The following is a 27,283-nucleotide window of genomic DNA, read 5'->3' as shown; positions in this document are numbered from 1 at the left end:
ACCCTAGCCATCAGCATAAGCTCTATGGTCTAGAGGTATGAATGCCAGGCTAGTTGTCTGGAGGTTGAGGGCTTGGATTTAACCCTAGCCATCAGCATAAGCTCTATGGCCTAGAGGTATGAATGCCAGGCTAGTTGTCTGGAGGTTGAGGGCTTGGATTTAACCCTAGCCATCAGCATAAGCTCTATGGTCTAGAGGTATAAATGCCAGGCTAGTTGTCTGAAGGTAAAGGGCTTGGATTTAACCCTAGCCATCAGCATAAGCTCTATGGTCTAGAGGTATGAATGCCAGGCTAGTTGTCTGGAGGTTGAGGGCTTGGATTTAACCCTAGCCATCAGCATAAGCTGTATGGTCTAGAGGTATAAATGCCAGGCTAGTCTGGAGGTTGAGGGCTTGGAACTGAGGATTTCCTTGACAATTTCTTTGAAAGTGCTCTCAAATATCTTACCAATTTTTATTGCAAAATAAATATTTCATAAAATTGTGTATGTACACAATTGTAACAACCATTTATATTTATTTAGTAGACAATAATAGTTTGAACATACCATTCCAGTTAAAAATATAATATGGTGGAAAATAAATGTATATTGAAATATGTTGATGCTGACTGCAACATTCATTATTACCTCTATATTAAACGTTGAGATAAGAGTTAAATTAGCATAGATACTTCTTATAACATAATTTCATAAGAGCCTTGAAATGGATCATCCCATGTGACAGGTAACTGTGTAGGCGTGAAAGATGAAATCTAAAGTATACTTATTAAAATTTTACAAGCATTTATTGTGAATTTGGTGTGTGCATGTGTTATTTGTGCGTGGGTGTTGTGCGTTATGTGTGTTGTGTTCATTGTGCTTGTCTGTTTGTGTGTTGTGCGTGTTGTCTGTTGTGTGTTGTGCGTTGTGCCTGTCTGTGTGTTGTGCGTTTTGTGTGTTTTCTGTTGTGTGTGTTGTGCTTGTCTGTTGTGTGTGTTGTGCGTTATGTGTGTTGTCTGTTGTGTGTGTTGTGCATTGTGTGTGTTGTGCCTGTCTGTGTTGTGCGTTTTGTGTGTTTTCTGTTGTGTGTGTTGTGCGTTTTGTGTGTTTTCTGTTGTGTGTGTTGTGCTTGTCTGTTGTGTGTGTTGTGCGTTATGTGTGTTGTCTGTTGTGTGTATTGTGCATTGTGTATGTTGTGCCTGTCTGTGTTGTGCGTTTTGTGTGTTGTCTGTTGTGTGTGTTGTGCTTATCTGTTGTGTGTGTTGAAAATGTCAGAAAAAAATAAGTGACATTTAAATAAAAACTTTACAAACAAATCAAAACCAGTTTATTAGATTATTTGGTAAAGAAAGTTGCATGGTTTTTCAGATCAATGGCAATCAGGTATATGGACGTAGTCACCAAAATGCGTCTGCTATAATAAAGACGACTGGTCAAATGGTTACCATGGTGATCTGTCGTTGTGAAGATGCTATTAATCAGCTCGCTGTACATCCACTCACATCACCTTCTAGTCAGGTAAGAGTTTGTTAACTTTGACCTTTTATGTAGCTTATGCAAATTACTTTATTTCTCCTCTGCAATGATTTGAATAAATTCACCTAAAGATTTTACGCACCAAAGCCGAATCAAAACCCAAAACAATATGGCTGCTGTTGCTCTACTTAGTCATGCGCCATTACTGGCTATGAGCCTAATCTCAATTTGTTCGTCAGAGAATTGATTTGTGTATGCTTTATCCATGTAAACATAAGCTCTATCTACAGTACACTATCAAAATATGGTAGTGATATGCCCAAATATGGTAGTAATATACCCAAATATGGTAGTGATATACCCAAATATGGTAGTGATATGACATCATCATGTCAATATGGGCACATCCCATTTTTTTTTGTCACATGAAGTTTGATAGTGTAGACAGAGCTTAATTAGCATGCTGTTGACAAAAGGAGACGACATAAGCATTTAATAGTCTGCAAATGACATTTCAAAGAGAGATAAATAATGAGAAATTAAATTGACTATTCATATTAAAAAAACAAAATGATAATTTGCATTTGAATTCATTCAATCAGTTTCATCTACATCCGTTTGTTGTCAAAATATTAAATAATTAATACTAATTACATTGCTTAACTTATTTGACAAAAACACTAAATAAAAAGCTATTTAAACACTAATGCTTCTTCTTATTTATTACAAAATGTGTTCTATTTCATTTTTGTGAATATTGTTACTTTTTTAATAATTTAATTTATAAATACAAATGCACAAACAAACAAATAACCTGTTTGTGACAATAGATGCAGCTAGCCTCATGTTTCAATTTTAACTGACTGAAGCGATGATAATTTAAATACTCTTTATTTGTTACTTTACAAAAATCAAAACAGAAATACAGATTTACTAGAAATAATCAGATTTGACTGTAGTGTTTTCTCAGATGTAAATGCTATATGAAAAATTCACTTTGGCTGCTAGTAAAGCCTTTCAATAGTGTATTGAATTGAAGAGCTTGCATTAGGTAATTAAATTGACTTCATAGTCACTATAACCTGCATCCACTACTTGACCTGCTCTCTGCAAATCGTCTAATTTATTACAAAAGAAATCTTTTCTCATTGGTATGTCTAATTGCATTAGAAAATCATAGCATAAACAAGTATATTGTCAATATATATATATATATTTGCATGCCTTCTTCAACTGTTACTGGTTTTTTTTTTTACCTACATCTTTTTAACTGTCTTTTTTGAAGTAAATAAATGTCACTTTGAATTGAATGGAAAAATTATTATCTCTATTTAATGTTTCTTTGCATTCCATAAAGTAATTAATATATTCTGTAAATGCTATTGTTTTTATCCCTCCCCTCCATTTAATTAATTAATTAATAGAGACTCGGGCAACTTCAATTGCAAATTTCAGGCAGCTTAAAAAACTCATCTTTTTATCTCATACTCTTTATTTGCAGCCATTTTGTTTTTACTGTCAGTCCCAGTGAGGCCTTTGCATGACGTACTGAAATAATAATTATTATCAGTTCTAATTCTGAAAGTAAAACTCATTTATATTACAATTTTGTGAATTTTGATTTTATTATTTTGAGATGGATAAAATGTATACATCACAAGTTATTATATATTGCCTGATCATCATAGCACATAGCGTTAATATAATGTCTAGAAGCATAATGTTATATAATGTCTGAAAGAAGCATAATGTTATATAATGTTTGGAAGCATAACATTATCTCGTGTCAACAGCTATCTCCTTAATGCTGATGATATCAATAAAGGAATCAATTTCTGTATACTATTTTCATTTTAAGAGATTATTTATTCTGAATGAAAAGCTAAAAAAATAAACGTTTTATGAATTCATTTCTTTGATTGATATAACAATTGATTCTAGTTTTATGTAACATTACAATTTGGATAATGCACAAAAACTTTCATATGTTTATATCTCTCAAATTATTCAAAATATGTTTTTTAAATATAAAGATGGTTTTATATTTTAAACGAAAATGTTTTGTTTGTATGCATATTAAGTGTGTATTTATTATGATTTAGAAAATACAAGTCATTAATGACAGGCAGTAGTAACAAGAACAGTAAATGAAATAATGAAATAATTATGTAATCTCAAAACTAGAAATCACTTAGAAAAACTACTACACACACTGAAGTAGCAACGATTTGTTTTGGTGTGTGTCCCGGTGTGAACACTCTGGATTGTGCTAGGTGATCATAGAGATACTATAGTATATAATATAATTATCGCTATGGTGATGTGAAAGGTCATATAGAGGTCATTCTACATCATTATGACCCATCTATTTGTTTCTAACTTCAATTCAACATCCATATGTAAGTTTTATGTTGGAGTACTGTATTCTATAATACTGTATTCTATTATACTGTATTCTATTATACTGTATTCTATTATACTGTATTCTATAATACTGTATTCTTTTATACTGTATTCTATAATACTGTATTCTGTTATACTGTATTCTATTATACTGTATTCTATTATACTGTATTCTATTATACTGTATTCTATTATACTGTATTCTATTATACTGTATTCTATTATACTGTATTCTATTATACTTGAAATGTAATTTATTGCTTACTGGTTTGGTTTTTTTTTAGTCTCCTAGTTAACAAGGAGAATGTGTTTAGAGCTAGTAGTATTTGTAGTGCTTATTTCAGTTGAAATACCTCTTTTGGTGACAGGAATGAGATTCTAATACATTAATAATTCATGTAACTACAAACTATGATAAACATTTACTTAGTGCGTAATTAATTATCAACAAGATAATGTACTTGTTCAATCAAGTCCTGTTAATATGATAATAAATCATATTGTGTGCAAAACCAATTTAATAGTCGCTCTACCTTTCATCCACTCTCTCATCATCTATCTATCTTTCTAGTGTTTGTAGGATTCCAACTCATTCATATTCATTATAGTATTCCTAGTGACAATTCATCATGCAGAAACAATCTGGTTTATATTCTTTAATATTTATTTGTTATTTCAGTCTAATTTTAAAAAATCTCAACAATCTCAATATACTTGATATGTAGTACTGAATTGATCTAGCCAACCATTTAATTAAAAACCCCCACATCTTAAGTCATTAAATATCAATTAGTTATGATAACAGTTAAAAATCATCAACAATTACATTTAGGTATAATTGACAGAAGACTTAATTGTTAGAGTAGATAAGTGCTTTGCTTCTAGTTGAATCAGCAGGGTTCAAATCATTAGTACTACAGATTAGATATATGCATTTGTGTGTCTTTAATATGCAATTAGCCGATTGATGGGTTTGTATGCATTAGTTGGTTGGTTTCACTCGCTCCATAGGGATACCATACTTAATGATGTCATTCCACAATAAATTGTAATTCTAAAATGAACGTGATTATAAAATGGAGACTATTTTTATTTATTTCCAGCAGTAGTTTTGCTTATTTTTTCCCAGTTTTATTTATTTCATGTTTTCTATATATTAAGCAACAGTCATTGTACCAGCATGAATTGGTTTGTTGAACTACAATCGTAAATAGCTGTTCCTCAGCTGGTTCACATGTAGTTTAAAATCTTCCAAGTACGATTCTGTTCATTGTAATATCCCATGTGTATGTATGCTGCGTGCAATAGACAACATTTGTATTTAACAGACAAACTATCTCTCTACACTATTGATGCATTTGAAAATAAATAATTTAAATTAAAAATAGCTGTACATGAATTTCTAAAGCAGGCCCATCTTTTCTTTACAGTTAGTGGGACGAGATGGAGGAGGAGGAGGAGCAAAAAGCAATAAAAAGAAGGATTTCGCAAGTTACTCTAACGTTCACACAATCAGTTTAACAAGGGTAATTATCTTTAATATTTTAAACTTATTTGTATTACATTATAACTGTTTGATTTGATTAAATCTATAAGTAATTAAATGTGCTTTCTCTAGACAAAAAAGATGATGACGAATAGTGAATTGAGTTATTTATAGTGGTAATATTAACAAATAGAAAACTAAGCACTGGGTTATTAGAGGCTTATTACAATAACCATTTGTTAACCTTTATGTTACCTCCTCAATTTACTGGTTACAAATAGAGCACTGGGTTGTTAGAGGCTTATTACAATAACCGTTTGTTAACCTTTATGTTACCTCCTCAATATACTCTGGCAAGTTGAGCACCGGGTTGTTAGAGGCTTATTACAATAACCGTTTGTTAACCTTTATGTTACCTCCCACTTTACTGGTTACAAATAGAGCACTGGGTTGTTAGAGGCTTATTACAATAACCGTTTGTTAACCTTTATGTTACCTCCCAATTTACTGGTTACAAATAGAGCACTGGGTTATTAGAGGCTTATTACAATAACCGTTTGTTAACTTTTATGTTACCTCCTCAATATAGTCTTGCAAGTAGTTTTGAAGATGTTAAATGGATACAGATATGTAATTTATTATCTGTTACATGATTGGTTGAATTTATTCATGCTTAATTAAGTAACTACTTAGAGCACGCTTGTATTTTCTTTAGTTTATGAGAGAAAACATAATCATCACAGTCTCCTACAAAACATAATCATCACAGTCTCCTACAAAACATAATGAAAATCAAATATTTTGTAAATAATCAAATAATGTTATTTGCTTTAAATAATTCGTAGAATACAGTGTGAGAGATTACTTCATTATCAACAGTGTGTGGGTGGGATGAGTTGTCACATGATGTACAACATACACACAAACTATTAAACAGAAATAGACAACTGTCTCTTGAAAATCAAAATTGCTCCCAAAACCAGACTTTTCCAAAATTTATCTTATATAATATTTTTCAGTGTATCTATTAAATTACATTCATTCATTCATTCATAATAACATTTATTTCTTATCATTTCAAAGTAAACAAAATAACAATTTAAATATAAATAATTAAGAGGCAACACCCAGAAAGTAATAACATTTGGAGGTGCTCAACACGTATTAACATGATGGCACTGAATTGTGTATGATTTGTTCAGATTATAACTTAGTAGTACCGGTTTCCTTCCATATTAACACCTAAGGTAGTCTTAAGTATCATTTGAGCACGGGTGTTTATAGGTGGTCTTGAATCGTAGCATATAATCATTAGCGATGCCACAAAGTGTAGTGGTTTTGATTCGCGAAAAACATGGTTTAGCTTCACAAAACACATACATTTTAGCTTAAAAGAAATTTTAGATGTTTTGTTTACATGCCAGACAATTCACCTAAAGAGTGTTTTTATTGTGATCTTGTTAATTAATGAACTAGTAAGTTAATCAACTAGTATGTTAACATTTGTGTCTGTTGGTGAAACACATCATTTCATGTGCATAGTGTGTGTAAATACATCAGTGTCACTTTGTGGCGTCACTAACATGTACACGTTATAATTAAAAGCAATGATTTATTTCAGAGTCAAACTGGACTTGGGTTTACAATCTTAGAAGATGTAGATGAAGACGGAAATTCCAGGATATTTGTGAAAGACGTAACTGCAGGTGGCGCAGCGGCACAGGTTAGATTATTCACTATTATTATCTCGTCACATCAAGCTTTTTCAGTTGCTGCTCCGCGTCTTTGGAATACTGTTCTTCAACGGATTAGGTATCTCCATACAATTAATTTTTAAAAAACCAATAAAATCACATCTCTTTTCTGAGGCATATCTAATTAATGGATAAATAAAAGAAATCGGATTCTAAATGTGGTTGCTAGCGCCTATCATTACAATCATCATCCTAATCATCAACCTAATCATAATCGTCATCATTATCATCATCATCATCCTAATCATAATCATCATCATCATCATCCTAATCATCATCCTAATAATAATCGTCATCATTATCATCATCATCCTAATCATAATCGTCATCATTATCATCATCATCATCCTAATCATAATCTTCATCATCCATTTTGATTTAGTTTCAATTACAAATAGCTGCGATTTTCATTTCATCTGTGTCTGCTGCGCTGTTTTCACATGAACTCATTTCCACAATTCTTTTTATTTGTGAATTTTCAAACTACTAATTTCGCTGAATTGGAAAACGCAAGGAACTTGAATTTGTCCTGGCGCCACCCCTGAACGCAAGGAACTTGAATTTGTCCTGGCGCCACCCCTGAACGCAAGGAACTTGAATTTGTCCTGGCGCCACCCCTGAACGCAAGGAACTTGAATTTGTCCTGGCGCCACCCCTGAACGCAAGGAACTTGAATTTGTCCTGGCGCCACCCCTGAACGCAAGGAACTTGAATTTGTCCTGGCGCCACCCCTTAACGCAAGGAAATTGAATTTGTCCTGGCGCCACCCCTGAACGCAAGGAACTTGAATTTGTCCTGGCGCCACCCCTGAACGCAAGGAACTTGAATTTGTCCTGGCGCCACCCCTGAACGCAAGGAACTTGAATTTGTCCTGGCGCCACCCCTGAACGCAAGGAACTTGAATTTGTCCTGGCGCCACCCCTGAACGCAAGGAACTTGAATTTGTCCTGGCGCCACCCCTGAACGCAAGGAACTTGAATTTGTCCTGGCGCCACCCCTGAACGCAAGGAACTTGAATTTGTCCTGGCGCCACCCCTGAACGCAAGGAACTTGAATTTGTCCTGGCGCCACCCCTGAACGCAAGGAACTTGAATTTGTCCTGGCGCCACCCCTGAACGCAAGGAACTTGAATTTGTCCTGGCGCCACCCCTGAACGCAAGGAACTTGAATTTGTCCTGGCGCCACCCCTGAACGCAAGGAACTTGAATTTGTCCTGGCACCACCCCTGAACGCAAGGAACTTGAATTTGTCCTGGCGCCACCCCTGAACGCAAGGAACTTGAATTTGTCCTGGCGCCACCCCTGAACGCAAGGAACTTGAATTTGTCCTGGCGCCACCCCTGAACGCAAGGAACTTGAATTTGTCCTGGCGCCACCCCTGAACGCAAGGAACTTGAATTTGTCCTGGCGCCACCCCTGAACGCAAGGAACTTGAATTTGTCCTGGCGCCACCCCTGAACGCAAGGAACTTGAATTTGTCCTGGCGCCACCCCTGAACGCAAGGAACTTGAATTTGTCCTGGCGCCACCCCTGAACGCAAGGAACTTGAATTTGTCCTGGCGCCACCCCTGAACGCAAGGAACTTGAATTTGTCCTGGCGCCACCCCTGAACGCAAGGAACTTGAATTTGTCCTGGCGCCACCCCTGAACGCAAGGAACTTGAATTTGTCCTGGCGCCACCCCTGAACGCAAGGAACTTGAATTTGTCCTGGCGCCACCCCTGAACGCAAGGAACTTGAATTTGTCCTGGCGCCACCCCTGAACGCAAGGAACTTGAATTTGTCCTGGCGCCACCCCTGAACGCAAGGAACTTGAATTTGTCCTGGCGCCACCCCTGAACGCAAGGAACTTGAATTTGTCCTGGCGCCACCCCTGAACGCAAGGAACTTGAATTTGTCCTGGCGCCACCCCTGAACGCAAGGAACTTGAATTTGTCCTGGCGCCACCCCTGAACGCAAGGAACTTGAATTTGTCCTGGCGCCACCCCTGAACGCAAGGAACTTGAATTTGTCCTGGCGCCACCCCTGAACGCAAGGAACTTGAATTTGTCCTGGTGCCACCCCTGAACGCAAGGAACTTGAATTTGTCCTGGCGCCACCCCTGAACGCAAGGAACTTGAATTTGTCCTGGCGCCACCCCTGAACGCAAGGAACTTGAATTTGTCCTGGCGCCACCCCTGAACGCAAGGAACTTGAATTTGTCCTGGCGCCACCCCTGAACGCAAGGAACTTGAATTTGTCCTGGCGCCACCCCTGAACGCAAGGAACTTGAATTTGTCCTGGCGCCACCCCTGAACGCAAGGAACTTGAATTTGTCCTGGCGCCACCCCTGAACGCAAGGAACTTGAATTTGTCCTGGCGCCACCCCTGAACACAAGGAACTTGAATTTGTCGCAGAAATACATTTAGAAGAAAAAAACATGAATATTCAGACAGTTTTCATTTGTGGAACAAATTTTGCTAGTGAAAAACAGCCTTTACTATATCACATTGTAAATGTCATCTTCATTATTGTCATCATCAGCAGCTTCTTGATATACTAACTATTTGTATGTATAAACCATTCATAGGCGATTTAACATGTCACTAAACAATAAATTATGCATTTCTCAATATTTAAACTAATAAATCAAAAATATATGATGTAATCCCTCTCGCTGATGTTCATAAAAGACTAAGCAATAAGAAGCAGATGGCACTCCCCAACTCTCACAATAATCATTATTAACTTCTAATTTATGCATGAGATTAGTCGACAAAATTTCAAACTGTAACAGCAATGCCTATGTTGTATTGAGTGCTACAAAATATAACAGCAATATAATATATTTATTTTCCTTCCAAAATATAAATAAATGCATATAAAAATGAATAAAAATTATTAAAGGAGGGCAGACAAACTGAGGAACAAGTTGTTATAACCTTAAAGGTTTTGACTGTCCTTAAAGCAATGTTGTAGTTACACAGGTTGAGTTGGCTGCCATCGATAGTCTTGTTTACTTTACAATACACATAATATATCAAAATTTATATGACATTTTGAATTGAAATAATAAGTATTTAATATTCAATCAGAGAATAGGGTTAAATTACTGTAGATTGAGTAAGTGATTTGTTGATTATCTCCTTGTTTTTAGTCATTGTTTGGCTTATTATAAATTTTCTTGTAATATTATCTAGACGTAAGCTTATTAATTGAATCAAGCCTGATACCCTACACCGCTTGTCTGCCTTAATTAGGCCCCTCTCGCATGATATCCAGGCTAAGATAATTGTATGACGTTAGTACCAAAGATATTAGATGCCTATAGTAATAAGTAGCCTCTAAATAATAATATTTAAGCATTATTTTGTGCCATATCAATTAAAGTTGCTCATATGCACAGTGCATACAACATAATAACAATTAACAATTAAATTATTATTGAAATGGTTAAAAGGTTTAAAATTACAAAAATATTCTTTATTTGTTAAAATGTCAGGTTTAGTGACCAAAACTTCTAATTTTAGAACAAAATTGTATAATGTCAATGAACAAATGAACTTAAAAATGTTGTACAAATTAATGGAAAACCATTTTAAATACAATTTTATATGGGAATTTATATTATTGCATATTATAATGAATTTGTTTACAAAATAGAAGTAAATCTATAATTAGGTTCTGTAGTAAAATTCAATACTCATCAAAAGTGATAACAAAATAAACATTGAATGTGAATATATTTGACATTTAATGAGCATTGCTTGTGAAATTTGTGTAAATGAAATGTGAAATTTAAATTGAACTACAATAGATAGAAGATTATAACTTTTTTATAATCTGGTAAAAAAAGAATTGAAATGGATTATTATGATTTTAGTATCTGTCAAAATTATTAGGGGGGTTACCACCGGCAGGTGTACTAGTTCACACACAGCCACTCATCATACATCATAGTCCTGTATACTGGGCCCTCTGGGAAAACAGACTTCGACTGTGGGTGGAAGAGCCTAACCTACAGTGATGTGAGTTAGGCCTTGTCTACACTATCAAACTTTATGTGACAAAAAAATGTGATGTGCCCAAATATGATAGTGATATGCCCAAACATGGTAGTAATATGACATCATCATGTCCATATATGGGCACATTTTTTTTGTCACGTACAGTTTGATAGTGTAGGCCGAGCTTTTAGATCAACATATCATAATATTATAAGGTTTGACTTTTGTTTTTGTGTACTTTGTTGGTAGGATGGAAGGTTGAGATGTGGTGACCAAATCTTAGCGGTCAACAACCAGTCACTGATTGGCCTCTCAAAACTCAGTGCAATTTCTGTCCTGAAAAATACAAAAGGGAAAGTTGTGCTGACTGTTAATGCGACAGCCAACCAGTCAAATGTACATCAATCAAAACCAATGGAATATCAAACTGATGGGTCTAGCAAAACAAACATACAAGAGGCAATCATTCAACCGGAACAAAGGGTCAAAGAGAGGTCAAAACCGACAAAGATAGAGTCATCAGGTATTTTTATTAGTAATTTTACAATTGTCTGGGTTTTGAGGGTTTTTTTTCTCTTTGCCTTTTTATGTTTACATTTTTAGTGGGTATACAAAAAAGAAACTACAACTATTTCAAATTATTTTATTTGGAGTAGTGTATTTATGCTGTATTTCCAGAGTTTCAACATAGAGAGCAAACGTAAGAAAGTCAATCAAGTGTTGGTACAATCCGGTTTCTACAGTTCTATATGTTATTTCAAGGCAAACAATAAGCAACGATTTTGTTTGTTTATTTTTTATTTTATTTTATTCACAACCAACAGCGATGAAACCACCACTAACAGATGAAACACACCACTATCAGAAATATTTAGTATGGTTTTGATAAGATTTGTTAAGATTTTTATGAATTATTGTTTGTATGGTTTATAATGCTGCTTTTTTTTCTCAGACAAATCTCCTCCAACTATCTTCACTCCAATTATATCGCCACCACAAGATCCATACACCTGTGAATTAGTGGCTGGGAAGGAGACTACTATAATCATCCCTAAAGGTACTACGGGTCTTGGCTTAAGCATCGTGGGCGGAAGTGATACCCCTTTGGTAAGTGATATCACCCTTATTCTTTACAATTGAAAGTACAGTGGACTCACCCAATACCAGATTTTTTGTGTTTATATGTTTACTCAAAAAATGTTTCAGATCTGTTAAATAAAGCTAAGTTTGGCACAATTAAATTTGAAGGATACTTATATATTTCTTAAAGGGTGTTATAATGGTCCATGAAGTTTATGACGATGGTGCAGCTGCAAGAGATGGTCGTCTCTGGTCTGGAGATCAGCTTATTAAGGTCAGCAAAATATACAGACAGATGATAGCAAAGCACTAATGTGCTTTCTTGGAACTACTGTAGTTGCATAGAGTTGTCATTTGCTCACTTGACACAGGTTCTAGATCCAGATGACCAACAGACTAATAATACTATACTGATGATATCTGTATATTAAATATTTAGTTTATTTTTAAATTTATTAGTAGATTTGTTTATGTGAAAACTATAACAAAATACTTATTAGGACCTAAGTGTTTGATGGTGCTACTTACAATGAGTTACTAATTTATGTTTACTCCCTATTCAGGTGAATGAAGTTGATCTTTCAAAAGCCAAACATGATGATGCCATTACAGCATTAAGACAAACCCCCTCTGAAGTGAAATTAGTAGTCTTCAGAGACTCTAGTGCTATGTTTAAAGAAGATGAATTAATTTATGATAAGTTTACCATTGAATTAAACAAAAAACCAGGTCGAGGGCTAGGACTTAGCATCGTGGAAAAAAGGTAAATATTGGTTATTAAATATTTAATTTACAATAGTCAAAGGCAGTTTAATTTAGAAAGTGTAATGTCAGAGTTCATACAATCCATTGAACACATAAAAAATCATGGAAATTTACTAAAATATATTCCAGAAGCTGTATTCACCAATCACACTTAAGTGAATACCACATTTATTGACCTAATTCAAAAGACCAAAAGAATTATTGAAACATGTGATGCAGCAGAATAAATTTAAATGCAATATTATTTTTCAGCAATGAATTAGGAGTTTTTATCTCGGAGGTCGTCAAAGGAGGAACAGCAGATAATGATGGACGCGTAATGAAAGGTGATCAGATCTTGTCTGTAAACGGAGAAGATCTGACTAACGCAACACAAGATGTAGCTGCTTCTGTATTGAAGGTCAGTACAAAGGTGTCATCATCACAATTATTTTTTCCACTGGTCAAATGTCTAGCAACTGGTCAAATTTCCAGCCTCTGGTCAAGTGTGTTGGCCATATATGTTGAGATATGAAAAGTTACAAAGAATTGACATAAAATGTATACAAACATTAAAAATGAACACATTTATTAAATCCCAGTATCAAAATCTGCACAGTTAGTTAAATAAAATGCATACAAAAAGATGGTAGAAACAAGTAATTATTCCATTATTAATAGGAATTGTCATTACAATGTGTGACTTACAAAGATCTTAATTGATAAATTAATGATTTATTTAATTGATAACTTAATGATTTATTTAATTGATAACTTAATGATTTATTTGTGTTTGTAGATGTCACAAGGTAAGATCCTAATGGAAGTAGGACGGTTGAAAGGTGGTTCTAGGAGTTCATCGAGAAGACAATCGTTATCGTCTCAAAATCTACCATCATCACCCGCTCTGAATATTGAACAGCCACTTAGTTCAACTACAAGTAAGTCATACAGTCAGTTTTCAGTTTCTATTCAAACAAACACATATATATATATTATTTTTTACAATTTTTCTTAAATTTTTTACTTTTTTTGCACCATATTTATCATTTATACACTTAGACTAAAGCTCTGTCTACACTATCAAACTAGTTTGACCAAAAAAGTGTGATGTGCCGAAATATGGTAGTGATATGACATCATCATGTCCTAATATTGGCACATCACATTTTTTTGTCACATAAAGTGTGATAGTGTAGACTGAGAAATTGAAATTGTAATAATCTCCTGAATAAGTGCTTAAGTGAAATATTTATTGACTTAAGTGAAGTATTTTGCTTAAATGTGATTGGTCTATGTGCTATTGAATTCCACAGCAAACAAATGCCAAGGAATAATAAATAATTATACATTGTTTACAGTGACTATGTCTACAAACCAAGATTCAGCATTTTTAATGGATATGAGAAGAGTTGAGTTAATAAAAGAACCAAACAGATCTCTTGGTTTGAGCATTGCTGGTGGTGTAGGGAGCCCTCTAGGTGATGTACCCATCTTCATTGCTAATATCCAGCCAGGTGGTATTGCAGATTCTAATGGATCGCTTAAGGTAAATATGTTGATCACTGCCAATTACCTTGCAGCTTGATCAAACCCAACAAAGGCACTGCTCTTATCTGATAAGAGCGGTCAGGCTATTTTTCTGCACTTGCCCTCTGTCTTGCTAACTCCTTGAAGTTTATAAAAGATAAGATTTTCTTTAAACGGAGAATACTTACTCGAACAAGCAGCCTGGTCAGGCTGCTCATAAACAAGCAGTCAATTGATAAATATCTCTGATAAAGATCGAAAGGTTTGAGTAAGTACTGTCCGTTTAATAAATTGCTCTTTCAAAAAAGAAAATCTTATCTTTTATAAACATAGAAGCTAAATGAAATACTGAGATACTTGAAGTTTGTTATTGTTTTTCCAGACATGTTAATTAAATAGTAATATATTAAAATGTCTAATCATTTTTCTAGGCTGGTGATCAGCTGTTAACGATCAATTCTAAAAGCCTTGAGGGCATGAATCATGCAGGGGTTGTGACCCTTCTCAAAGAGGCCACTGGCAAGATCCTGTTAGAGGTCGTACAGCGTCCAGATGTTAGCTCACTTGTGTCAGAAGCCATCGAAGCTGACGCAAACAGTGGCTTTGTAGCGGCCACTGCTAGCTCTGTTAATATCCACGACTCCCAAAGTACGCAGTCACTGAATGAGGAAGGAGGGTAAGCACTTTTGATTTTGATAATGTTCATTATGCAACATTCAGCCCCTGTCGTTGTGTGAATGGCCGCCGTTTGGTGGCAGCACTCGACATGAAGGGACTCTTAGGGAGTAGAAAGTTGTGGTATGTGTCTTCCACACCTGTGCGCATTCAGCCCAGTAGGCTGCGAGTCACAGGTTATATATATATATATATATATATTAATTCAATAGTTGAATATAATCTTATTTTTTTGATAAAAATTGAATACATTCTTTCAGAGCACAATATCGAACGATAGAGCTTGACAGAGGACCAGATGGTTTGGGGTTTAGTATTGTTGGGGGACATGACAGTCCCCATGGCGATTTACCAATCTACGTCAAGACCGTATTTAATAAAGGGGCGGCAGCAGAAAATGGGTTACTTAAAAGAGGTGACCAAATAGTACAGGTGAATAACGAATCGTTAGAAGGTGCCACTCACGAGGAAGCTGTTAACATTTTGAAGAATGCGAAAGGAAAAGTTATTTTAACAATACTCTCGTAAATATTTGTACTTATCACTAGAGGGCGACATACATAAACATTATGAATACTACTGCATTCAATAACTGATTTTAGAAGCATTGCGTCTGATATTATGCATCACAAACTTTGTGTTGTTTACTATATTTACTCTTGTTAATTGTTAGTCCAACTAGAATATAATAATCTTATACTATTCCTACGTGTAAAGCTGTTTATTTAGGCGACTTCAACCCCTCTGTAACGTTTTGTTAGTAAGCCTTCATGATTTTATGCGATTGTGAAATGTTGTGGACCGTTTTATTTTAAAACGTAATGTTGTTAAGAACCAAGTTTTGAATGTTTGATGCATAATGTTTAACTACTTATTAGCTTATTCTAAACATAGAATTTATTTACTCAATTTGTATAAAGCTGAAATAAGTGGTGCAGGTTGCCATTTTAAAACATCCACTTTTTAAACTGTTAAGCGCATTGAAGCGTTTGCATAATGCGCTAAATTAACCTGAATAATAATTATTAATTTGATGATGATTCAATTTTGCACACATAAATATCATTAAGCAAATTTTAATTCATCTTTTGCCATTATTCATTATACCATACTAATAATACTGCAGTAGTTAATTCTCCCTACTGTATTTAGGCAAATACTGTGATACATTTATCTGTGACACTGTATTTACTCCAACCGTAAAAGTAATTCCTGATATTGGTCACATGTGATAAATATGTGTGCTGTATCTTGGTTACAAGGATGTTGAATACTCGACCTGTATTCTAAAGCTGAAAACCGTCATTTTAAAGATTTTATATTTTTTAATTTATGGTTATGCGGTCCAAATGAATGTGACATTTGCATAGAAATCATTTTTAACTGGGTGTTGTATTATGGGGGTTTACTTACTTACTTAAATTCAGTAACTGGAACATTTTTACAAATTTTAAAATAGTAAAATGGATGACAGTAGTTTTGTAGAGTTGCTACAGTAGTTCTTTTTGAAGATAGAGATATTGCATATTGTATTTTTTGTATTAATAAAATAAAAAGCATTGCTATAAATCATACTTATCAATTATTATACAGTATTACAATATTTAACACATGTGAGCTATAGGGTTGTGTTGTGAAACTCAGCCGGTTAAATTGGTCAATATATATTTAGCGGAATAAGGTAGATTAATAAAAATAATATACAGTTACATTATTTCTTAGATGAAATATACATTTATGGTATTTCTTAATATAAATGTTTAAAACAATAAAGTATTCAATAATTGATAAACATTGGTGTTGATTTTCTTCTGTAGCATTAAATGGTTTTTGTTTGTACCCTAATATTGAACCATCTGCAGTCTTTGTATTTCAATCAGTTGAATATTGACATTAATGTACTGTATATATGACATTAATGTACTGTACTGTAATACCCACTGCCTCATTTTGTACTCAGGCCCAGGAGACTAACTCAGGCATATACAATACAATATAGTGGAGTAACGCAGAGGCCTGAGCCCCAATATAGTGGAGTAACGCAGAGGCCTGAGCCCCAATATAGTGGAGTAACGCAGAGGCCTGAGCCCCAATATAGTGGAGTAACGCAGAGGCCTGAGCCCCAATATAGTGGAGTAACGCAGAGGCCTGAGCCCCCTGGTTTGGGAACCCTAAGTGGCCTTCCAACTCTGGATGCCTCGGGTGTTTTTTTAGCCCTTTTCGACATATTTTAATTCTCGTTATTTCCCCTATAAGCTTGGTCAGTCGATGAGCGCTTATACTGTAGCCATTACACCATTGAATACTACTGTAGTGAACTAAATGGGGAAAGTGCACATACAGGACGGTTTTGAAAAACTAATTTAGGGGTGTACTAGTATACACAGCCACTGTCACACACAGACTCATCAAGAGGGCCCCTTGATTGTCAGCATACGCTGTTTAGGGTCTATTTACTGTTTAGGGTCACCCTCTATAATAAGGTGAAATAAACAAATAAATAAAATACAAATGTGCTGCTCCTGGTAAACTAGTGTACATATTGACCACAACTATTTAGGTAGATTTTATTTCTGGTGAAATCAATAGAAGATCAATTAAAACATTTTTTTCTTTCTTATTAATATTATAAAGTATAACAATACAAACAAGTATTTAATTTGACACAATTTTAAATGATCTTCATGACAGTTTATTACAAACAAGTATGTATACAAAAATAATATAGGATTATGGAAATTCACATTCTTTATGGCTATATTTAACTGTGAGAAAAATCAAATTCTCAAATATCATCACAATTGGCACAATTTTGACCAGTAAGTACATAAATATGGTATAAAAATATACATCTTTTATCGATATTGTTTAAACTTAATAAAATACACTATGAAATATTTTGTATAGAACTTAAGTACTCACATAAAAGGTGCTAATATTAGTACATACTTGGATACAGTATGCTTTATAGCATGTCAACATGTCAACAATATTTTACAATTATTTTTGCCTTTTTATCAAGGTATATTTAATTACAGTTATTCATTTGTTTACCTACAAAAGTAAAATTCATAAAATTACTTAGTTTATGAATAAAACCTTCAAATTGGTCAAAAATTCCTGGAACAGGTAATAAACAACTATTGTTGAACTTATTGCACATTTGGAGTGTGGCATGCTGAAAACATACAAACAAATGCAACAGAAATAATGGAAACAGTTTAAATTCAGCAAATGTACATGAACAGGTCATGTTAGATGAATTACAGATGACAGTTTGGACATCAATGGAAGGAAAAATAAGCAGAGCACATCAGTAGAGAAACTATATGAATATAACAATATTAGGGACACATCAACTAGTATCGGAGAGAGAGAGAGAGATCAAAACCTCTGGAAGCGACATGCTACGACTTGGCTGATATTTTGAATCATTTAGCTGAAAACAGTAAGAAAACAATGTTATAATGATATCTAGCTTATATATGAAAAAATATATAAAGTAAATAGTTAAAAAAAGTGAAAGTCAGTCAACTATCATGAAAAACAACATGAAAACATGTGAAAGCAATATTGAGAAATTTAAACTGTTTTTTTGTAGTTTGTATTGTAACTTGTTGGGTCCTATGCCCTCTAGCCTTTGGCTTATTACACCTCTCTACCTCATTAATAGTCCATGGGATTTAGCTAAAAAATGACCCTTTTCTCACACAAATTGCAAGAAAAGGTTTTTTTGATGAAATGTGTTCTTTAGACCCTACTGAACACATTTATCAACGTTAGGACATTTTTCGACAACAGGAAGTAGCCTAATTTGCATAATTAAAAATGGCGGCCATTTTTAATAACGTACTCTGTATCTTGGAAACCGCTAGTCACAGATACTTAATTATGGTGTCAAAATCGTTAGAATATATGTTTTTATATTCACTTTAATGAAAAAGTTTGTCCAAAAATGAATGGAAGTGCTATTTCTAACATTATTGACCTTTGACCTTGATTTATCATATCTCAGCAACCACTAATCGGAGATATACAAATTAGGGCTTAAATTGTTCAGAAACTACACATTTATATCCAGTCTAATGGCATGTTTTTGCAAAAAATGGCGGATTCTAACATTATTGACCTTTGACCTTGATTTATCATATCTTAGCAACCACTAATCTGAGAGACACACAATATGGCTCAAACTGTTTAGAAACTACATATTTATATTTAGTCTAATGGCATGTTTTTTGCAAAAAATGGCCGATTCTAACATTATTGACCTTTGAACTTTGCACTACATAAAATCGCATAACTTTGAAAATATTGTACATATGAAATTATATTTAGTGTCAAATTATTCAGAACATACATGTTTCTATAGAGTCCAATGACACATTATGTCCAATAATGACCTATTGTATGGTTATTAACATTTGAACTATATTTGAAAAGCCTTTAAACCCGGAATCTTCTTCATGTGGACATCCATTAGAACATGTGATTTGGCACTCTAAAATGTAAGAGTTGCAATGTTGACTTATTATGTTTAGTTTAAAGTAGGCCATGGTACATTAAATTTATAAGCATAAACTATTGCATTCATCCATAAACTGCCTACAAGTTTACACGTTTGTTTATTTTATTTCTTATCGTTTTCGCAGCTGAAGCTGAATTACAATATATTTATATAATATTAAAAGCATTAAAATTGATGGTTAAAAAATGGTAAAAATTAAACCACATAGAAACATGGTACATACACAATACATTCACATAAAAAAAGTACAAAAACAAGTTATAAAAGGTTAAAAACTATACACGACTAGTAGTCGTACTGTATATGGTTATTGAAATAAATAAATAAATTCCATAAGAAACTGGGGTTTTTACTGTATACGGCGAAAATATTGCAAGTGGTGGTCAGCCTAATTATGAGTCTCGATAGCCAATTAATTAAACTAAACTAAATATGTTGCATTAATATCGATCTTTTAAAATTCCAGTTGTCAACAATGCGTCTATTAGTAGAAAATGCCTTCTTAATAAGACTATGTTTCAACCTAAAAGAATGCCCTCAAGAGTGATGCTATCCTTAGCAAAATATAAACTAAATAATCTTTAGAAATTTGTTTTTTGAATATGCCATTTAATGGCAATTTAATTTGATCAAAAAATAAATTACTAACTTGAAAAAAACGTTAATAAACCTGCAAAATGGCATGGCCTATTTAAAGTATGTACAATATATCATAAAAAAAACTACATTTTTGTTGGCTCTGTTAATAGTGTCAACACCAACTTTCTCCTGAGTAAGATGTAAGACCTAATTAAAAATTTATTAATAATCCAAACCTATAATGTATGTATACATAGTCTAATATTTTTTTTTAAAGTGAATATTTCAGTTTTAAAATTTAATTTAAATCAACTGGTTACATGCACTTTAAATTACCACCATATTCTAAACAAGTAGTGCCAAATCACATGTTCTAATGAATGCCTACATGAAGAAGATTCCGGGTTTAAAAATCCTTTTCAAATATAGTTCAAATGTTAATAACCATACAATAGGTCATTATTGGACATAATGTGTCATTGGACTCTATAGAAACATGTATGTTCTGAATAATTTGACACTAAATATAATTTCATATGTACAATATTTTCAAAGTTATGCGATTTTATGTAGTGCAAAGTTCAAAGGTCAATAATGTTAGAATCGGCCATTTTTTGCAAAAAACATGCCATTAGACTAAATATAAATATGTAGTTTCTAAACAGTTTGAGCCATATTGTGTGTCTCTCAGATTAGTGGTTGCTAAGATATGATAAATCAAGGTCAAAGGTCAATAATGTTAGAATCCGCCATTTTTTGCAAAAACATGCCATTAGACTGGATATAAATGTGTAGTTTCTGAACAATTTAAGCCCTAATTTGTATATCTCCGATTAGTGGTTGCTGAGATATGATAAATCAAGGTCAAAGGTCAATAATGTTAGAAATAGCACTTCCATTCATTTTTGGACAAACTTTTTCATTAAAGTGAATATAAAAACATATATTCTAATGATTTTGACACCATAATTAAGTATCTGTGACTAGCGGTTTCCAAGATACAGAGTACGTTATTAAAAATGGCCGCCATTTTTAATTATGCAAATTAGGCTACTTCCTGTTGTCGAAAAATGTCCTACTGTAACGTTGAAAAATGTGTTCAGTAGGGTCTAAAGAACACATTTCATCAAAAAAACCTTTTCTTGCAATTTGTGTGAGTTAAAAGTCTAAATCCCATGGACTATAAGTTAAACTAAACACTTGAAATACAATCTTACTTTTAGCAGCCATTAATGTGCTGCCATGACTACTGGATATTGAGATGACTTCTATCCCATCATCTCCTTCTTGTAAATTCAAAGGTGACGGGTTGAAATATTCACCATCTTTCCTTCCAAGACGCCCTCTAGAGGCTTTGCCCCATGAAAAAACCTCTCCATCTAAGGAAACACAATACGGTATTATTTACATAAACTCATCACATTTAAAGATTTTTTAATGAAACAATTAGATGATTCAAATTAAGAATCCTCAATCGTTTTTTAGCAGAGCTTGACCTACAGAGGTCATACCTACAGAGGTCATACCTACAGAGGTCATACCTACAGAGGTCATACCTCATTTAATGTATGTCATTCAGTTATTACAAGGTGTTTTTTTTACAATGAAGTTGTTTACAACAAAAAAGTTACACTCACCAGCAGTGACTGCAGTTGTAAACATGTCACCACAGCAAATTAAGTCAACATGGACACTGCCAGGTAGATCTAACAAGTGGGGCTGTCGTGATGCTGCCTCACCTTCATTCTTAAACCCAAGCTGACCAAAGAGGTTTGATCCAGACATGTAACATTCACGCTGATCTGTCAATTAAAAAACATAAATTTCATAATAACGTTTGTAACTATGTCAATTACACTACATTCAGTCAACTTGGACACGTGGAGGAATAACCTGTACCAGAACAACAGAACGTCTTGACTCATCGGTGTGGTCCGAGTTCAATTCCGACGAGATGAGTTGTCTTGAGATAGCGTCGGCTGTAGTTTTTAGGCCGTTGCGAGAAGCTGTCTGTTAATGCCTTAACATTCTATCGTACACTTTTCTATGTTAAAACAAGTGATACCTGTAATGACAGCAGAGTGTGATGTTCCTAAGGCAACATGGTTTACTTGTACTTGGTTGAGGGGGTCTGTGCCTGCATGTGTGAATATGTGCACATCTTCAACTTGCTGTGTGCAGTTACCATCTGACTCAACACAGTCAAGATTTAACTTGTTAAACCTGCAAGCAGAAACAGTCAATATTATTGTAATGCTTTCTGTATGCTTGTATGAGCATATAACCGTCTGCATAACCGTTTTTTACGCTACATCAGCCACAACCAGAATCCTGACTTTCATTTCCATGTCCGATCTCCTGAGTCTCGTAGAACCTTTTTTGATCTTGTTTTTTTGTATAAATGTATTAATTCTTTATTTGACTGTAATTTAGTTAGTAATTTTTATCTTAGAGTCCCTAGTCGTCGTCTTAGAAGAAATACTACTTTTCATATTCCTTTTAGTAGAGTAAATGTTTTAAAAAATGGTTTTATTAGTAGATTAAGTCAAACTTATAATTCTTTTACTTTAAGAAACCCTGAGTTAGATATCTTTAGTAATAATTTCCGTAAGTTTCGTAACATTGTTAGTAGTTTAGTTTAATGTTTGTTATTGTATATGTTCGTGTTTGTCTGTGTTCCCTCCTGTAAGTGGTGAACCATGAGCTCACTGTTGGTTGGGAAATGAATAAATAAAATAAAAATAAAAGCTCTGTCTACACTATCAAAAAAGTGTGATGTGTCAAAATATGGTAGTAATATGCCCAAATGTGGTCCATATATGGACACATCACATTTTTTTTTTAGGCACTGCTAAGACAATTCTAAATAAGAAATTATTGTGAAAGTATAATGTAATAAATACCTGTTACTTCCACAGGCTAGGAGTTGTTTGTTTGTTGTGAGTAAAGCTGAGCAGTCGACTCCACAGTGAACTGATAAAGCTTGATCAGTGTCTGCAAGGGGTACAGGGTGTGGTGATGACGTGGAATCAGCATTTCCTAGTCCTAAGCGTCCTACATAAAATATCAAAACAATCATATAATAATTCATAATAAATGTGAGCTTTATTTAAACAAAATGTTAGCCTTTATTTGCTTTGTGTAAGTAATTTGTTTTTATTGTCATTGTATACGTATAAGGTTAGCCATAAAAACAAGCATTGCTCTTTTGTTTTTTTCCCTCCATTTTTTTCATTATTTTATTTATTTCATCTCATCTTATAATCCTATGTAATTTGAAAAATTAACTGAATCTCAAATTTCAAAGAAAAATCATTTTTTAGTTTTACCATTGTCACCTCGACCCCAAGCAAATACTTCATGCTCATTGGTTACTGCCATGACATGTGATGCACCACATGACACCATTGTTATCTCATAACCAAGTAAAGCTTCAACAATTTTAGCTTGAGGTACATCATGATAGTTTCCGTGGCCCAGACAGCCATGTGCTCCGCTGCCGTATGTCATTAGGATTCCACGATCTAGAATGAAGTTAGATTTACTTTAGGACACTTATGGCAAATGTGGTAGAATGTAAGAAAGAGATTTAAAAATTAGAACCTAAAATACACCAAAACTGAGTAAAAGATAGAGTTTGTTTTACAGTTCACCCATAAAAGAAAAAGGCTGATCTTGATTTAAAATAATTTTTAACTTTACACACAGCAAACCAAACAACAAACAGGCTTTAATAACAAAAGAAAGTTTATAAAGTTTATACTGTATATAAGTTATCAGCAAAACAAAAAGTATTAGAAAATGTGTTATTTACCAGTTAAACAAGCGGTGAATAAATCGCCACATGAGACATGCTTAATGGTCACTGCTGACTGACCCTCAAGAAAACGAGGGATATACGATGGCATCTCGGGGTCAGTAGCACCTGGTAACATACTCTCAGCTCCAACAACTGGACACTGTGTAATAAATATAACATATTATTAATGTGAATTTGTAAGCCCCTTAAAATGGTTTATGGAATAATATTAAAGGGCATTGGAAGAGGTGCACTGAAGACTAATTATTTTTTATTTATAACACGCACTTTAACCCTGCAGTTTATGAACTTTAACGGTGCAGTTTGGTATGAAGATGTTAAGTTGAACTTTGATTTGAGTGTCTGTATACACCTTACCTCACAAAGTATAAGCAGTGCACTTTAATCCTGTAGTTTGGTATAAATTTGTTGAATCAAACTTTGATTTGAGTGTCTGTATACACCTTACCTCCCAAAGTATAAGCCGTCCATTCTTAGTGACTGCGGCCTTCTGATTACGTCCAGTTGACACTTGCACCACCTGCGTGTCATTGTGTGGTAAGGGTAGTTTGATTGGAGGGCTGACGTTGTTACCCCAGCAGTAGATAGTGTTGAGGGCGCTAGGCACTGTGGATCCGTCATGAATAACATTCTTTGATGAACCTATTAAAACAAGAAATAAAAATGTAATGTGCGACAAAAGATAAAAAGATATTAATTGTGTAGCAATAATGTGAGACTGTTTGACTTACTTCTGCTTGACATTCTACTGTTTGATCTGCCATCAATGGTGCGTGGAGTCAATGGTGGCAACGGAGGAAGTCTGCAAAAAGAACATTCACTACATTCTAAACATCTTAAGTGGACATTTTAATTTACATGTTTCATGGTACATGAGTTCTAAATAGCTAATCAAGAAACCTGCATAATCAATTTTTAATTGGAAGAAAAAAAGGAATGATGTAGCCTAAGAAATGCAATGAAATAATGGCGCCATATCCCAGATGAATATAAAATGATTATTCAATTCAATTTAATTCAACTGTATTTTCATAAGATACATAATTATAAAAGAGTCGTTTTCTAATCTAGAAAGAAAAAGTGAGGATGACTGAAAACATACTTTTTCTCACACTTAACTCTTCCAATTTCTGAGTGCAGATTAAGAAGTGAATTGATAATGATTGGTTCAGCCATGACCTGCGTTATTGTGGGTCGTTTCTCAGGGGTCAGATGTAACATATGTAGGATAAGTTGATGTAGGTCTTTGCTGTACTTATCAGATACTGGTGCAACAGCCCCTCGCATTATTTTCAAAACTAACGCTGGTAAGTTCTTAGAGAAAAATTTTAAAAAAGTTCCATTTTTGATTATGTGTATCATTCAGTGGTAGATAATATTTCTTTTATTTTTCAATAATTGAGAACAATTTGTGTACAGTCATAATATCCAAAATTCATCATTAAAAACATGGAAAGCGCCCATATTACATGAAATATATGTGTGTTACTTACTGGTCCTTCAAATGCACGTTTCAATGTAGCTAATTCATACAGCACACAGCCTAGCGCCCATATATCACTCTTTTGATTATAACTGCAACAACATCAAGGATAAAAACTTGAATAATATCGTAGTAGGCCTAATTGATATGCAAAATTATAAGCAGTTTTATGTTCAGGACATTCTTGAACATTTACTTACAAATTTTATCTAAAAAATATATAGATGTGGGACAAAACTATGTCATCCTATTTTACTACAATCTAAAAGACAAGGATACGGTTTTCCTTCGCATAACTCTGGTGAAATATAACACGGCGTTCCAACTACGGTCTGTGCCTTGCTTTTGGTGTTTAGTATTTTTGAAATCCCAAAATCTCCAATCTTTACAATGTCATGTTGCTTGGTTAGTAATATATTCTGTGTCTTCAAATCACGATGTAAAATTTGCTTCGAATGAATATGATGAAGAGACAATAAGATCTGGGCAAAAAAATGCAAAATCTCCTGCAAAAAGATAATAAATAATTATTATTTTTAAGTATGGATAAGGCATGTCATTTTAAGTTCTCAATTTCTTAAGTCTTAGCATGGTTGACTGTACTGAAAGCCAATATTTGGTGTCAAGTTTATAGGAACAATCGACTGTGTGTCAAATATATTTTTTAATATTGGCAAGGTTGACTGTGTGCCTTTTATTCAATCATGCTGAAACTTTCTAATAAAATTTAAAAAAGATTGTCAGAAATATGCAAATTTATGTTTTATGATTTGTAATATTTTCCTAAAAATAGTGCTTTTACCTGTTCTTCTAGTAAAGCATTACCCTGTTGCTGCAAATATTCGCAGAGTGTACCACCTGAAATTAAAATAAGTCTGGTAAACAAAATTCATATTTTTTCAAATAAAATAATTTATTTGTATGCTACATGTACAGTAATGACATTACTACAAATTGATTATTGATAGATTTGGTAATAGTACATAATTAATAATATAATATAGTAGAAAAATGAAAAATTATTTTAAAAATTTAATTATTTAATATCAGTTTACCTTCTGCATACTCCATAACAATCATCAATGCTGTTCCTTCCAGGTAGTTTTCGTAATATTCAATGATGTTTGGGTGATCAAGCATCGATAACACTTTCACTTCATTTAACGCTGCCTGCCTTTCTTCCTTCGTCATCTGCTCCACAGGAATTTGTTTCACAATTACGAGCTTCTTATCCGTTAATCGACGACAAAGATGTACAGTTCTATATAGATAATTTTTTAAATCAATATCTACAGGAAGGATACATCATACATAAGGCCAAGGGGAAAGAGTAGGGCTAACCTCTCTTGACCAGGCCACTATATAGCCCATATTATAGGACTACCGTAGGTTTAGGTAGGTTCTAGGCTAAACTAGTAGAGCCTAGATTCCCCACTCTTGAAGGGTATTGTTACACCTCACTGGTAAAAGTAAACTAGCCTAGCCTAGCTAGATAGAGAGAGTGGCTCTGCTCTATTTCATTTTCAATAAATAAGTAAATAGCATGACAAGTTGACCAGAAAATACCAACTTCAATGTATGATCGATTTTGTAGCTATTTAAACTTCTTACCCAAAGGCACCGCGTCCTACAATTCTCAGTTTTTCGTAGTTTTCCATGATGAAATCAAAAGAGATTTATATGAAAACAACCTTTTTCAGCAGTTCTCACTTGTGTTGTTGTGTGTATTATTTCATGGTTCAATGAACATCAAATAAAA

General features: G+C 33.8%; 2 protein-coding genes across 4 annotated transcripts in view; one reads left to right on the top strand and one right to left on the bottom strand.

Moving 5' to 3' along the window:
- The window catches only part of LOC140052043 (multiple PDZ domain protein-like), a 54,014-nt gene extending 37,099 nt beyond the window's left edge, over window positions 1-16,915 (top strand). For all 3 annotated transcript variants that reach the window (XM_072097422.1, XM_072097421.1, XM_072097420.1), the window contains 12 exons: window positions 1,350-1,499; window positions 5,291-5,386; window positions 6,968-7,069; window positions 11,335-11,608; window positions 12,038-12,192; window positions 12,356-12,439; window positions 12,729-12,928; window positions 13,183-13,330; window positions 13,709-13,850; window positions 14,271-14,458; window positions 14,871-15,115; window positions 15,375-16,915. In XM_072097422.1, the coding sequence (XP_071953523.1) occupies window positions 1,350-1,499; window positions 5,291-5,386; window positions 6,968-7,069; window positions 11,335-11,608; window positions 12,038-12,192; window positions 12,356-12,439; window positions 12,729-12,928; window positions 13,183-13,330; window positions 13,709-13,850; window positions 14,271-14,458; window positions 14,871-15,115; window positions 15,375-15,642 (2,052 nt within the window). In that variant the 3' untranslated portion in view covers window positions 15,643-16,915. The remainder of the gene's footprint in view (window positions 1-1,349; window positions 1,500-5,290; window positions 5,387-6,967; window positions 7,070-11,334; window positions 11,609-12,037; window positions 12,193-12,355; window positions 12,440-12,728; window positions 12,929-13,182; window positions 13,331-13,708; window positions 13,851-14,270; window positions 14,459-14,870; window positions 15,116-15,374) is intronic.
- Window positions 16,916-17,872: 957 nt separating this feature from the next.
- On the bottom strand, window positions 17,873-27,227 carry LOC140051286 (serine/threonine-protein kinase Nek8-like). Its single transcript, XM_072096449.1, has 15 exons — window positions 27,136-27,227; window positions 26,580-26,785; window positions 26,327-26,382; window positions 25,804-26,030; window positions 25,535-25,616; window positions 25,144-25,355; window positions 24,773-24,843; window positions 24,490-24,683; window positions 24,036-24,180; window positions 23,551-23,745; window positions 23,125-23,275; window positions 22,287-22,444; window positions 21,859-22,023; window positions 21,439-21,600; window positions 17,873-18,553 (listed from the first exon to the last, which is right to left on the bottom strand). The coding sequence occupies exons 1-15, from the start codon at window positions 27,180-27,182 to the stop codon at window positions 18,546-18,548; spliced, it is 2,079 nt and encodes a 692-aa protein (XP_071952550.1). The 5' UTR covers window positions 27,183-27,227; the 3' UTR covers window positions 17,873-18,545.
- Between the last annotated feature and the right edge of the window lie 56 nt (window positions 27,228-27,283).

Source organism: Antedon mediterranea, chromosome 6 (genome assembly GCF_964355755.1).
Source record: "Antedon mediterranea chromosome 6, ecAntMedi1.1, whole genome shotgun sequence".
NCBI classification, from domain to species: Eukaryota; Metazoa; Echinodermata; class Crinoidea; order Comatulida; family Antedonidae; genus Antedon; species Antedon mediterranea.
Note: the sequence above shows the minus strand (reverse complement) of the source record. Positions and strands in the feature narration are given on the sequence as shown.

Excerpts from the sequence above, each read along its gene's own strand:
- LOC140051286 (XM_072096449.1), bottom strand. The coding sequence starts at position 27,182 with ATGGAAAACTACGAAAAACTGAGAATTGTAGGACGCGGTGCCTTTGG. Across the intron at positions 22,024-22,286 it reads ACACTCTGCTGTCATTACAG|ATCAGCGTGAATGTTACATG; the intron begins GTATCACTTGTT and ends TTTAATTGACAG. Across the intron at positions 21,601-21,858 it reads TACAACTGCAGTCACTGCTG|ATGGAGAGGTTTTTTCATGG; the intron begins GTGAGTGTAACT and ends GTGTTTCCTTAG.